Source organism: Ambystoma mexicanum, chromosome 2p, assembly GCF_040938575.1.
Source record: "Ambystoma mexicanum isolate Mex_15411 chromosome 2p, UKY_AmexF1_1, whole genome shotgun sequence".
Taxonomy (NCBI): Eukaryota; Metazoa; Chordata; class Amphibia; order Caudata; family Ambystomatidae; genus Ambystoma; species Ambystoma mexicanum.
Window position 1 is genome coordinate 1,442,247,212 of NC_090923.1, and position 14,503 is coordinate 1,442,261,714.

At 45.4% G+C, this 14,503-nt stretch overlaps 1 protein-coding gene across 7 annotated transcripts in view; it reads right to left on the minus strand.

The window, feature by feature from the left end:
• LOC138567600 (uncharacterized) overlaps positions 1–14,503 on the minus strand; it is a 1,191,853-nt gene that overhangs the window by 760,469 nt on the left and 416,881 nt on the right. For all 7 annotated transcript variants that reach the window (XM_069645994.1, XM_069645989.1, XM_069645987.1 and 4 more), the window contains one exon: positions 2,108–2,250. In XM_069645994.1, the coding sequence (XP_069502095.1) occupies positions 2,108–2,250 (143 nt within the window). The remainder of the gene's footprint in view (positions 1–2,107; positions 2,251–14,503) is intronic.

Sequence of the window (14,503 nt, forward strand, 5' to 3'; positions counted from 1 at the left end):
CATGTGCCAACTCATATACCACACCATCACAGTTAATTTATGCTCAAATACCTATACTTTATCAGTACATGGCAGCTCTTGTATCACTACCAGGAAATACATGCAGGATCACATACTTTGCCAAGGGAGTACTTTAGGGGAAGCATGGTACCACAAGAATGACACTGACAAAGGATACAGTTTGTAAAACCTTTATTAAATTTGTGGGGTTTGGAAAAACTCCTACTTTGCCTTATAACTAGGACGGGAGTTGTCTCGACCATCAAATAATAAAGAAAACAGTCTTAAATCCTGTCTGTCAAATCAAAATGGCCTATACTAATAAAACCTAATGCTTGCCCCATCTCTTGTACAAAAAAAGTGTGTAAAGGAAGTATGTATATAAAAGGGAAATCAGTGTTCAATAAGCAAACAAACATGGCTGAATCCTCTCTCCTCCCCATGTTTAGACAGCACGTAATAAGGCAGTCTTCTACAGGCAGGATAACAGTCTGGCTCAGACTTTAACACTGACACAGTTTGGAACGTGGTTCGAGGCCCACCTGGCATTCCACAGTAAAGGCTCTTGTTCCAGTCCTCCTCAAATAACAAAACTGAAAGTTTACACCGGTCCCCCTCCTTCAGGCTCAGACTTGTTCAAGAAAAACAAAAGTTCAATGTTGGTCCCCCTCTGCCGGGTTCAGACCTTTCACAGTTCAACAACACTTGCCAGGGCTCCGTTCCCTAAGCTTTTTACACTTCAGGTCTCCCTCATTCGGGCTCAGACCCCTTTTCAGATGTCAAAGACTTTCGAATATGCAGGGCTTCCTTCCCAAACCACTGCAGGACCACTTTGACTCAGAATTTGATGCTCAGCTTTTCCTCTCCCCTTCACTTTGGGTTAAATTCATTCACTTTCGCTTTTACAGTTCATTCACTTTTATCGCTTCAAACAATGTACCTTTCACAGAGACTTGAGTGGGCTACTCCTTTTTGCCAGACCACTCCGTTACTCAGTATCGCTGATTTCACAGCTGTCTTTATATTAAAGTTCATTCAGAAGTCTGCCTCTCATTGTGTCCGATTCACACGCATGCAGCCTTCACTTGCTATATATTGTTGCAAACCTTAATCTTTCTTAGCACACAAAGGTCTCTCAGGTTGCTTGCCAACCCACCGGCTGTGTGCGGTTCTTTCTTGCTTTTTCAGTTTTCAATTCACTAGTCAAATTTAGTACCACATGCCTGGCCTCGCCTTCCCAACTCTGCCGTTCACACAGGAGGGTTGTTGGCATCCTTGAAACACAATGCAGTTTTCGATATGGGGATCTGGCCTGCTCCACGTCTTTCGCGGCTTTGTGGAGGCAACAACCTCCTGTAGGGAACTGTTAGGGTTTTTGACCCGCTGCTCTCGCCCCTTGGTCAATCCCTCTACTCCAGTAGGTTTGCCTTTGCCCAGAGTTCTGCTCGCACTCGTGTTCCACCTTACTCAGAGTGTCTCTAGGTTTTACCTTTTATCCATGTGAGGAGAGTTAACTGGAACCAGGTGTATGCACTTGAAGTCAAGTGCCTGACTTTGCTTGACCCGATTAGCAGGACATGTCCAGTACGATGTACAAGAGTTAGTTGCATTATTCTCAGTCACCCTCTTTCTTGGCCTAGTGTCTGTGCAGAAAGGGGGGAGGGCGGAGTTGGGACATGGGATCCTAAAAAAATAGGAGGTTTTGGATACACAAAAAAAGGGGGAATACTGCATCTCACCACCGGCTGCCTCAACCCCTGTCCCTAAAGACCCCTCACCCAGGTGATCCTCCCGCACTGGTCCACCCCCAGGGTCTGGATCCAAAGGTGATGGCCGTGCCCTGGCCCCCTGAGAGAGAGATTCCCAGGGACTAGTGGGTGAGACACCATCTGGTTTCGCACAGTACATAAAAACGTGTGCAACCACTGCCTCCACAGAATATGCACTCACAATTTCCCCATTTCCGTAGCACATGACCAATCATTTAATATACATGGCCCATAATGGTTCACATGCTGACAAGTCAATAGTACATCATAGTTCACATATTCCCCATCTTTACAGTACATTTTGTAATAAGATTGGTTGGTCCGAGAAATTAGTGTACCTTCTTTTTGTTGCGCTTCTCTGCTTTCAATTCCTGTGCTAACTTGTCCCGCTGCTGTTCCTCAAACTCCTTCTTGTCCAACTTCATTCTGGAACCTGGTGAGGTAACATCTCCATGCCATGGCGAAGGGCTTCCCAGCGACTCTGTGCAGATAATGAAAAAAAGAATTGTACTCAAAGTTGAAAATGGATATTCCTAGCAAGACCATCTACTAATTATGTAACTTTATATATCCTTAATGTAGGATGATTCCCAAACTAAAAGCTGCGTGCCATGGTACAGAACACATTACCAAAAAAATGAAAATAGTTTAACCAGTCTGTACTGACAATAGGTGCCTCACATTTCCATGTAACCAAATACAGAAAGAAGCTAAAAGGGGTAACAAGGTCAGTGACCTGACCCTGTCGGGAGAGGATAGGAACCCTGCTCAAGCTTCTGGGAAAGAAGGACTACTGGGTGGCAAGCAAGTGTCAATCCTACTACAGAGGGGAAAGGTGGCAGTTGGGAGGGCCCCATTTCTTGTCTCCTCCCAAAATGCTGGTCTTTACATGTGCAGTATCAACTTACATCATCCCATGCCTCTTAAGAAATGTGCTGGCCAAGTGTTCTCTTTCTTTTCTAGGACTGACAGAGAAGCAATAGCTATTAGAAGAGACCACCCCCGCAGGACAACAGCCCATCAGTGCCCCATACAATCTAAGACCAAATCCCAGTCGAAGAGAGAGAGCCAGCGGAAGGGGAATTGGAGAGTCTACATGGATTTTCAAAGACCCACACAATCCCGTACATATTCCACTTGGAGAGAGATAAACTAATGGGAGCTAATACGAAGCTGTTTCAGACGCTGCACACCGCTCCCCAGCCTCGGCACACAGGGAAGCGAAACCTCTGCAGCCATTCTAGACCAGAAGGGGCTTAACGCATAGAGGCAATCACTCAACAGTACTGTGTTTACCTTGAGGGGAATGTGGTAAATCAGAATCAGGAAACGGACAAGGAAGCATGATTTTCAAAAGTTGTATTCTCTCTAAAGAAAAGTCCTAATCGTTCCCCAAGTCTGACACACTGTTAGGGAGAATTCTCTTATAAGGCTAATTTCCCAAACCTAGTGAGTCCCCCAGCAGCTTTGCTGGATTTTTTTTCCTTCTCCTGCCAAGAGTGAGACTCTTTTCCTCCCACTCTTAGGCATGATTTGAGTATCTTTGACTCTTTGTGTACTTATGGGCTATGGGGTTTCTTTCTACTCCATAAGGTATCATCTATTTTGTAATTTTGTATGTGTGTGTTACACAGCGCCCTCAGTGCAGTAACACAGGGGTGTCATAGTGACCCCCAAACATAGACTCCATACCTTGGGACTGACTACTGTCTCCCAGGGCATGTAAAGTCACCATTAACTTTACTAGTCCTAAATTGTGAACAGAACCAGTACAAACCATCATATTGTGGAAGTACTGTAAGGGGTTAATTATATTGCCCATGGGTCTGTTTTCAAGGGGGCACTGTCCAGTCCTCCCTTGTCGAGTTTCTGGCTGGTGGCAGTGGTTACCACGCGAAATATTTCACAGGAATATTCTCTACGGGATTTTCCAATTGATTTTAAACGCACCACTTTTTTGGTGCAATGTTAAAGATGCCGCCGGTTTATTTATTTAATATTAAATCCCGGGTTGGGCCTTTTTGCCAGAACTCTTTTCTAAAATGGTGTTTGTGTCCGTCTTTGTAACTCTGACCAACGTCGAGCCCTTTGTTCCACTATTTTGGCGGGCTTCTCCACTGAAGCCCTCCAAATGGTGCCACTCTGTCTGGGTTCCACAGGAGGGGCGCAGGGGGGAATTGGCACCCTGGACTGCATCGTCTCTGCAACCCAAGTCACACTCTACTCTGATTGGCCCACTGGGGAGCCGCCCGGCTCACCACTTAGCATGAGTGATTGACAGCTAGGCTGATGAATGGGGGGTCTTCTGCATAAAAGCAGGGCCTTTGGGACTGGAACTTCAGAAGTCGTCACAGGAGCTAAGAATCCGAAGAAGAAGAAGCTGAGCCATCTGCAATGACGACACCACTGGTGAAGCCCTGCTGCAACTACCTCACCACTTTCCTGATGACAAGAGAAGATCTTCTGCTGGACGAGTCTTCTTCCTCTGAGCTGGTGGGACCAACCAGTTTGCCCTTTTTTGCCTTCCAAAGACATTTCTTGGTTGAATCGCCCGTGCCAAGCACCCCGGCGGCCGGATAGCCAAGCTTCACCACTTTGACCGCCAATAAAAGGAACGCTCCTTTTATTGACGAACTCCACGGCTGGTTTTATCCCTGTGCAGTGCAACGACTCTGCGTTTACTCCTCGACGAGATACTCTCTTCCCCTGGTCAAAACAACGAACTGCAACCACTGCCAGGAACAACTGCCACCGCTGGAGCTTCCTCTCTGTTTAAGGTACTGTGCCCTGCCTGGCCTCCCTTTCTTTGGTTTGCCCAAGGTGACCCTTAAATCTTTGGCTTGCCAACTGGGTTGGTCCCAGACCTTCTAACTTTACCTTCTTGAATCGCCCCAACCTCTTTTGAACATTCTGCAAAGACTTTTAGTTCATTTTTAAACCGTGTGATCCCAGGCACATTTCGCTTTGCTCCCTTTTAAGTGGGTCTGGCCTGTGAACTTTGGCTCTACAGTCTATACTGCCACTATTCCCTTGTTGAACACTCCTAAAAGTGTTGGGACCTGTTTTTTCTATGCTCTGCCTTTTTCTCTCCCTATAAACAAACTATTGGAGTGCCATTAGGTTATGCGCTCACATCTGTTTAACAAATTATGGTGTTTTAATCCTGACTTGTCTTATAGTTATTAAGGGAGATGTGTATACTTTACCTGACTGTGTTTTAACTTGCTTTTGATTTGGAGTGCTAGTATATTGCCTAAAGTGTGTTTTAAATAAATAATGATCTACTTTTTATACACAGGTCAGTGTTTGTTTGCTCTACTGTGTTTTTAGCCCTATTGTGTATACTCTATATACTGTCCTACTCTTCTTGAGAGAGGTCCGACTGCTCAGCCACAGCTACCAGGTACATCTGGGTGGTGCAGACTGCTACCAATTGGGTTTACTGCTTACTCCTGTAGTCTTAATCTTTTTGCAGTGTTCCCCAAGGGAACTGCACAGGATTCTGCCCAACACACACTAAACCCTACTCCATAGAAAGGAAGGTCAAAGGGTTTGCTTGTCAGTGGCAAGATGGTCAAACATACAACTAAGCTCTCTGTCCAGGAATCCTATTCTAACCTGCTTCCTCTCCCTGGTACCCAAAACAAAATGCAAAAAACACAAATCAATGCATACTTTGAGCCTTGCCCAAGGGAAAGGGATGACTGCTTGCTTCCGACTCCCTTCCCCCTTGTGTCTTTTTAAAACGAAATATGTGTTTTATAAAATCGATTTTACACAACAAAACCATGCAAAAGATCCAATTCATATAAGTCAACACATTAGAGAATAAAAGTAATAGACTACTACAGTAAAAACAACCCAAGACCTAAAATGTAAGGTCTATACATTGGACTCTCCTAAAAAAGAAAAATATATATATATATATATATATATATATATATATATATATATATATATATATATATATAGGAAAAGGCATCCCATGACATTTTATAAAACAAGTTAAGTACTAACAGTTAAAAGGAAAGAACAAAGCAAGTTGGACACTCACAACTGAGAAGAGACAAAAATACAAGGAAGAACAAAGAAGACCCAAATTTCCTGTATCTTCATCCTTCCCATCAGAGATGTCTTGCGAACACTTCAGCAATAAATTGGCGATATGATCCTACTCAATTTCAATACCCTGATTATATTAATCATTAACAATATATCCCGACCTGCTATAAGCCTGTCCCAAAACATTTCGGAAAGAAGGCGATCCTCAGTTTCAACCGTCTGACAGAAGCACCTCTTTCCTACTTCCCAGGTGCCCTCAAATTCCATCATAAGATGTGTCAGGGACTGCTTTCGAGGGTCGTCACAAACTTTACACAACTTTTGTCCTTCATCACCATAGCCCCAAATAGACATCACTTTTCCTGTATGTAGCAGATTTGGCCGAAACCTTAGAAAATGTTGTCTAACTTTGGGGTCAGGGAACTTTCTCAAGTATCTTGCGAGAAATCCTCTTTTTTATCATAAGGAAAAAGTGGACTTCCCACTCTGAGTTTTCGCATTTGATCTATAGTGTGGATTCAGTCCAACTGCATAAGGGTCCCTTTGGTCTTATCTGGATTAGTGATGAGAGACTCCACGTCACTGTTACAGTCCGTGAGGGCTCCCAGTGTAACGCTCACCTGATTCCCGCAGAGGCGCCGGTCTTGACTGGGTGAATGCCGTGTCTTCAAAGGTGATGTGTAACACACGGTTGGTTCCTCGGGCTGGACCTCTGTGCACTGTGTGTCTGACTCGGAGAGTAAGATGTCTGCAGATAGAAAATATGGGATTAATGAACTGGGGTTATTGGGTGCCTCTCTCCTCTTCCCTTTCTCTTCTCCTGTAGGACCCCAAAGGTTAACAATCTCACCTTAGGTAGGTGAACGCCGAGCTCTCCATCTGCCTCGGGGGCAGGGTGCCGTAACCAGTTTCTTCACTGGATAAGGGTGCAGGCCCCTTGACCTCAGAGGACTGCTGTCCGTCGTTTACTGCACGAACGTTAAGTTCTGGGCACTTCAAATGTCTTAAAAGTCTTTAAGTGCGTAAGGCGTAGCTGCTGTGGAGCGGTGCCGAGGAGCACGTGAGTATGGCTTTTGACTTATGTAAAGATCTTTTGTAATGATACCTCTTGTTTTGCAGGGTTCCGGCGATGGCGGGCTGAAGAGAGTTGAGGATCGAACCCGCATGAGGAATAGAAGCACTTGGAAGCACGTAAGTGAGCGCTTGTTGCCTGCTTCACGATGCGCACTAACTGTCTCTTTTACCTTGCAGGTACAAGTTCAGAGCTTTAGAGAAGCTGAAGGGTGCTGGGATACCCGCTGATTTCGGCGTGGGAAGGAGTGATGGCACATGAGTAGTAAAGTTGCCCAATGTCTCTAAACGCACCTTCTTTTGTCTTTCAGATGCGGGATGCAGCGTTGAAGGCCTCCGGAGCGTGCGAAGAGCCGGTAAGCTTTTGTCTTTCAGATGCCGGAATGCAGCGCGAAGACCTCCGGAGCGTGCGAAGAGTCGGTAAGCCTTTGTCTTTCAGATGCAGGTATGCAGCGCGAGGCGTTGGTGACAGCCGCTGGACCAGGTAAGAGATGCGCTGCCACTGAAGACCGTAGTGCTAACCTGTTCTTGCTTTGTCTTTAAAGGTGCTGCTGAAGACTGGATTCCAGGATGGTAAGCCTTTGTTCCCTTAGGCACAGGATCAGAAGACACGGTGAGCTTTCTGCTGCAGAGAATGCAGAATAACGCAAAGCAAGATTCATCCATCGGGTATGGTTTAAATAGCCTCCTGTAGTGCTTAGGTGTCTCCTTCCACGGCCTCGCCTAGGTAAGAAAAGAGTTCCTGCTTTCCAGAAGAGTTCCAGTGTTCTAAACCTAGGGAGTGGCTCCTGCCCCACCCAACAGGAAAAGTAGTCCCAAACAGAAGAGGATCAGGGGCTCAACTGGCAGGTAAGTAAGCAGCATGGTCTGCTGCAGGTAAGTCCACCCAAGCATTATGAGCCCGGCGCTTCCAGCGCTGGGACTGGGCATATTTATGAGCCTGGTGCCACTGGCGCCAGGACAGGGTCCAAAAGGTCCCAATTGGGACTGGCCGGCACCCGGAACCCGGAACCGGGGTTATGGGTGTGCTTCCAAGGGAGTTGGGTAAGTCCTGACCCTTTGGAAGCAGAGATCATGACACCCAGCAACAGTTTCTGGAGGACAAAATAGAAGGGATGACCTCTGTTTGGTCAAGTGAGATTGAAGGTCTTTATATAGAGAGAGTCAATCTCGGGGGGGGGGGGCATTATCTGTCGATACAGAGAAGCAAGTCTCCAGGTTACATGTGCCTTTAAAGATTTAAGCCCCAGCTCATACCGTAGACTTACTATCGGAAGACTGAGTAAGACCAAAAACCCCTTTTCCAAATGGAGCCCTCCAAGCGCTGCCAGTTGAATTCCCAAATTAATGGTTTTGCCTCCAATCAATAAAGGAGAATTTAAATGACCTTTGCTGTATATCTGGCTAGAGGTAAAATTGTGAACTTTCAGTATTTCCCCTTGATTTTAACCATTTGGGCTGATAGTTGAGATGTTTTTCCTAAGAGATCTTGACCACTTTGCCCCAGACCCGGGGATGCATACAGGGAAATACCCAAGTATAAAACCTCCTTGACCACCGGAATAACTTGTCCTTCCTTTGTCCATATAAATTTGCACCCTTGCTTCCCTCGACTCTTGAAAGCCACCATTTTTGATTTACTTGGATTAACTAAGAGGTTGTTTTCCTTAATGTATGCCTTCAGGGAATTCAACAATCGCTGCAGATAACTTCAGTCCTGTCCAAAAGGACGATATCGTCCACATATATAGGAGATTTACTGGTACTGTCCCCTATCCTAGGGCTGAGCAAAAAGCTGCAATTTCCAACCTCCTTCCCATGTCTGCCAGATATAGATTGAAAAGGAAGGCTGCCTCCAAGCAACCCTGCCCGACACCTCTTTCCACCTTGATGTAATCAGAGAGAGAACCTCCACCATCTAATCTTACCCTCCACCGTAATGTCTCTTTACAGAGCAATCGGAATAGATACAAGTTGTTTTGGGATCCCCAACTGTCCAATTTGGGCCAAATGCGGTCTCTATTCACTAGATCAAACGTCTTTGACAGATCAATCAAGGCCCCAAAGAGATTTCTCCCCGCCCTCCGGTGCCCGAATTTCCCATCAAAGTCATTAAAATGGTCCCGTTCAGGGGCATGGCCAGGCGAGGACCGAGGAACATGGTCTTTTCAGTGAGCTCTGGCACCCGCGCCTTGTTGAAGCCCTTTATCCCCCACATCGACTTCCAAAAGACAACATCGACATAGTAATGGAAATCGGAAGGTTTGAAGAATATGCCCCTGAAAAATTAACCTAGTAAAATTGGATGCTGGTAAGAGTAACGCAGAAGAAAGCAAGCTGGGCCTTCGCCGATCCAAGATGGCGGACGGAACAAGGCAGGAAGCCCGAGACCGCTCGTAACGCGACTGATCTGTTGGAAGAAGGGACGCGACTGCAACAAGCGTAGTAACTCTGTAAACCCAGGTACAGCTTGCGCAACATAGGAGGGGGAGCGGCGAAAGTCTGACTGAAAGATTCACGAGCTCGAAACGCTGGTACGGATGACAAACTAAAGCAATTGCAAAGCACCCACGAAAGAGGTAGCGGAGCGCGTAGGACCCAAACCACGTGGAATGAAGAGGAGAAGTCGGACACAGTAGCTGTTGCGGTTCGGGAAGGGAGACCAAAGCGGACAGCAGGGCGTTGATCGAGGTGAACAGACATGCATAGACGGTTGCGAGGAAAGGAGAGAAAACGCGCTGAAAGCGCAGCATGGTGGCCACAGGGGAAAAGTAAGAACACGCGCCGGCAGCGTGATACAAAGCACACGAGAACCCACTGAAGCATCACCGGAGCTGGGCGCAGGAATGAGGAGCTCCTATGTGTGAGTGGCAAAGCAAGTAGAAGCCAACCCACGTTAACACAACAAACGAAACGGCCAATATGCACAAGGATGTAATTAGGGACCAGGTAAAGCAGACAGAGGGGCGAACCAATCAGCATATGACTCACGAGTAACAGCAAGCTACATAACTGGGGGATACACACTAATAGCGTGAGAAGCAACCACCTCGCTTCAAAGAACCAGCCTCCAGAAAGAGGACAGGTGTGGCTCTTCCTCGAGGGCATACAAATCGAGAAGTCAAAAAAGATAATTAAATAAGCACACTAAAGTACAAGAAGCAACACGCTTTCTCTCTCAGCCACACCATACAGAACAGGCCCCAAGAAACAGGGCAGGTGCAGCTCCCCTAAAAGGAAAAATAAACTGAGAGGTCACCGAACACCCTGTCAGCAGGAAGTGACACCCCTATCAATAAGGCAAGCTGGACCACAAAAGCAAACCCTGAAGCAAGTGGAGGAGATCCGCCCCCCTATATCATTTGGGGGAACTGGGGGGTGAAACAGACACTGGATAGTCCGGGGCAACGATGGTACTGCAAACAAGGGGAGAGGAAGGCAACAAAAGAGAAGGATACCGAAATAAGACAAGAAGGAAAAATAGGAGTTCCAGGGTAAAATGGAAACGAATGCAGGCAAATCAATGGGTCCCCTCTCAGGGGATATAAAAGCCATGGTGCAGAGACAAGAGCCTGCCAAGAAACAAATACAGACCCCAGCAAAAGTCCACTCATCTGCAAGCTCAGATTGGATAGCAGAAACCAAAGATCCGCCCACGAGAAGATCGGACTTGCAAGACATGCTGGCAAAGATTAAAAAAGAAATCAAAGACTGCTATTGGCCTCACCAAATCCATTGCAGAGCTGACCAAACAAGTATCCACAATTGAACATAGAGTTGAAGAAACCGCAACAACGCTATGTGAACAAGGATATGAACAAGGGGAGCTGGCTAAACGCATGGAGGCAGTGGAACAACAAATGACCCGAGTAGTGGCCAGACAAGAGGTTAGCGAACACAGATCACAGAGAAAGACTCAGAGGCATACCAACAGCGATTTTGGAAGCTGAGCTACAGGAACACGTCCAAGCACTATTTCAACAAGTATTGGGCGAAACAGATGGTGAGCCGATCATTCTGGGCAGGACACACAGGATACACAGGATATAGAATTGCTACCAACAGAAGAATGACCTGACCCCGGACGTAATGACAAGGGTGCATTTTTTTCATGTGAAAGAGCGGATAATGGAAGCGGTCAGAGAAACAGAAGTGATTAAATATAAGGACGCACGCATCACATTTTATTAGGAAATGGCACAGGCGACATTAGTGAGACGGAAGAGACTTCGGGTGGTGACCAGCTGGCTACGAGAGAAAGAAGTCCGATATGGATGGACCACAAAAGAGGAAATGACGACCTGATGTGTACGGATGAAGCTACTGGCTCAACAGAATCGCTACCTGAGAAAGACCTGGATCAACTGACAGGCTGTACAAACAAGAAGGAAGGGTGACGACAGGGGCGCCCTTACCCAAGGGGGAGCGGAAGGGGCATGAAACACAGAGAGGACACCTGAACGAAATCCTAATGAGGCACGGGAAACACATACAATTAAGATAAGCAACTAAGCTGCGGGGGGAAGGATAGGAGTTATGTTGAAACGGTTTGTAGAATCCATAAAAGGAAATTAAGGGAAACAAGGGGTGGTGGCTGGGGTCAGATAAAGGCCCTACTGGTCCAGATTTATGGACTGCATAACTAAAAGTTTACAAGTGCACGTGAAGCACAAGTTTGGAAAGTTAGGGGGAGTTAAGTTATTTGAAAGAAACATGGAGCAGGAACATGACAACACATAACACTGGGGGGAAGAATGATAAAGGGCAGACATGGATCAGAGACGCACAAATGATCAAATATGGCTAATATGAATATTGTAACCCTAAACACGCAGGGCCTAAATTCTCCAATGAAGCGCCGCTCCATAATAAAATGACTTGGGGACCTGCAAGCATCAGTGGCGTTTTTACAGGAGACCCACTTATTAACAACAAATGAAAAGAGAATGGCACATCTAGCGTATCCCGGGCAATACTTCGCATAAAGCGGGACCAAGACTAACTAGGGGGGAGGCAATCTTACTGTGAGCCACACTCTTGTTTAAGAAACGTTTCTGTTACAAAGACCCGGAAGGGAGGTATGTAGTCCTCAAAGGCACACTGGGAACACAGATGTATATGCTGGTAGCGCTGTAAGGCCCAAATAATAAAAAATATGCTTTTTTGAATATAGTGCTGCAGGAAATAGGTAGTTGGTGTGAGGGCCAGGTAATAATTGGAGGGGACTAACTGTGCAGCTTGGACAAGACGTCCCCCCCCATAATAATGACCACAGGAACAGACAGACCCTGAGGAAATCCTTCCGAGAACTTAATCTCATTGAGACCTGGAGATTTTTTCACAACAATGATAGGGAATAGACACACTACTCAGTGGTGCACAAAGGATACTCACATTTAGACATGATCCTAGTTTCAGCCACTCTGATACCCCAAGTAATGGAAATAAACATTGGCATCAAATGCCTATCGGACCATGCCCCAGTGATATTACAATTTGAAGCACAAGCAAACAGTAAAACGGGCAAAAAACAACTGAGGCTTAACAAGTTCATCCTACAAGACATTGCACTTAGAGCCCATATGGAAGAAACAATAACCAACTATTTTAACAAAAACAATACTGAGCAGATAGATTGGCAGGTGGTATGGGATGCTGGAAAGGCAGTAATGAGGGGTGAATTCATTGCACAAGCATCTGCAAACACCAAGAGCAGAAAGGTAACCCGAATTGAGCTGGAAAGAGAAATACAACAGTCTGAAACAACATATGATTAAACAATCCCAGAAATCATTACGAGTCCTGAGAAAACTGAGGGCCCAAATGGAGGCACACATATCAGAAAGCTCAGTACAAACCCTGCAGAACACTACACAAATCTACTTCACCCAGAGAGGCATGGCTAATCGATAACTGGCAGCAAAGCTAAGGAAGAATAAAAACCTGTAACCACATCACACAGATACAAGATGAAGAGGGTAATCTACAAGCAGGGGAGGATGATAAAATTGGAATCATGGAAAGGTGTCACACAAACCTGATACTCAAACATCCTACATCAGGAACGTAAACCTACCACAGTTTACCAGAGAAGAAAAAGAAACCTTAGAGAGGGTGATTACGGTAGCCAGTCAATTTCTCAAAAACATTTTTTCAACATGCCATTTTCTCGAAATAAAATGCTGAAAAAAAGAATTCCGAATGGTTCTTTTTTTATTTTCTATGTTTTATTTTGTTTTCGTTTGTTAAAAAAAAGTGTTTATAAAAAAAGGGGGAGTTGGGAGGGAACCGCAATTGAAAAAATAAAAATAAAACATTGAAAATGCTTTTTTTCCCCAGCATTTTTGGTGTCGAAAAAATGACAATCGAAAAAATTACATTAGAAAAAATTCACTATAAACCACTCATTACAGCAGAAGAGGTCAACAAAGCTATAGCTACGTTACCTGCCAATAAAACACCTGGGCCAGATGGGTTTGGTAATGGCTACTACAGGACCTTCAGAACGCAATTAATCCTGCCCATGATGAAATTATTCAATAGAATCAGGGAAGAAGGGAAAGAAACAGCAGATATGGGTAGGTCCATCACTGTGCTAATCCCTAAGCCAGGGAAGGATAAAACCGAATGCGCCAATTACCGCAGTTTTCTTACTGAAAAGCGACACTAAAATATATGCAAAGATTCTGGCAAGGAAACTGGCGCGGGTATTACCAAAGATCATACACTAAGATCAGGCAGGTTTTGTGCTGGGCAGGCATACACAAGATAACAGAAGGGCTATAGACCTGATAGACTTGGGCACAAGGACAGAACAGAAATTCTCGGTACCGGCACTAGATGCAAGACATTTGATAGCCTGGATTGGGGGTTCCTAGAACGAGTGCTTGGGAAATTTGAATTCAGACCGGCATTTAGACGAATGGTGTCAGCCAATTTCCAACTCCCATCCACAAGATTCATGATAATGGAAAACTTACAGAACAAATTGACATTCAGAGAGGGAGCCGACAGGGATGCCCACTGTCGCCCCTAATTTTTGCCCTGGCAATGGAACTGTTTGCAGCCACAATCCGACAGGATCCTGAAATTCTGGGGGTAGAGTCCAGGGTCACACATAAACTAGCCTTCTATGCAGACGATACTGTGCTATTCTTGAAAGATACAAAACAGACCCTGCTGAGAGTGATGAATAGATGAGGCTTTGGGGTTCCAGATCAATTTTAACAAATCCAAAGCCCTAAATATAACAGAAGATCGGAATTAAATTCGAGAACAAGTATGGGGCACCCACTATCCTGGGAAGATCAAGAATTAGAGTATTTGAGGATAAAGCTAACAAATAGTAATGAGACAATATATAGGGCAGATATTCCCCCTCTTTGGAAAGTACCTACATAGATGGGATGCACAGAAACTCTCATGGTTTGCTAGGATAGCCACGGTTAAAATGATAATCATACCCCGGCAACTATATGCCATTAGCTCTCCTGTAAACCTACCAGCCAAGATGATAAAAACCCTGCAAGAGGAGATTATTAGTTTAATCTGGCATAAAAAGAAACCATTAATTCAGAGATCTGTTCTCCTCCGGTCACTGT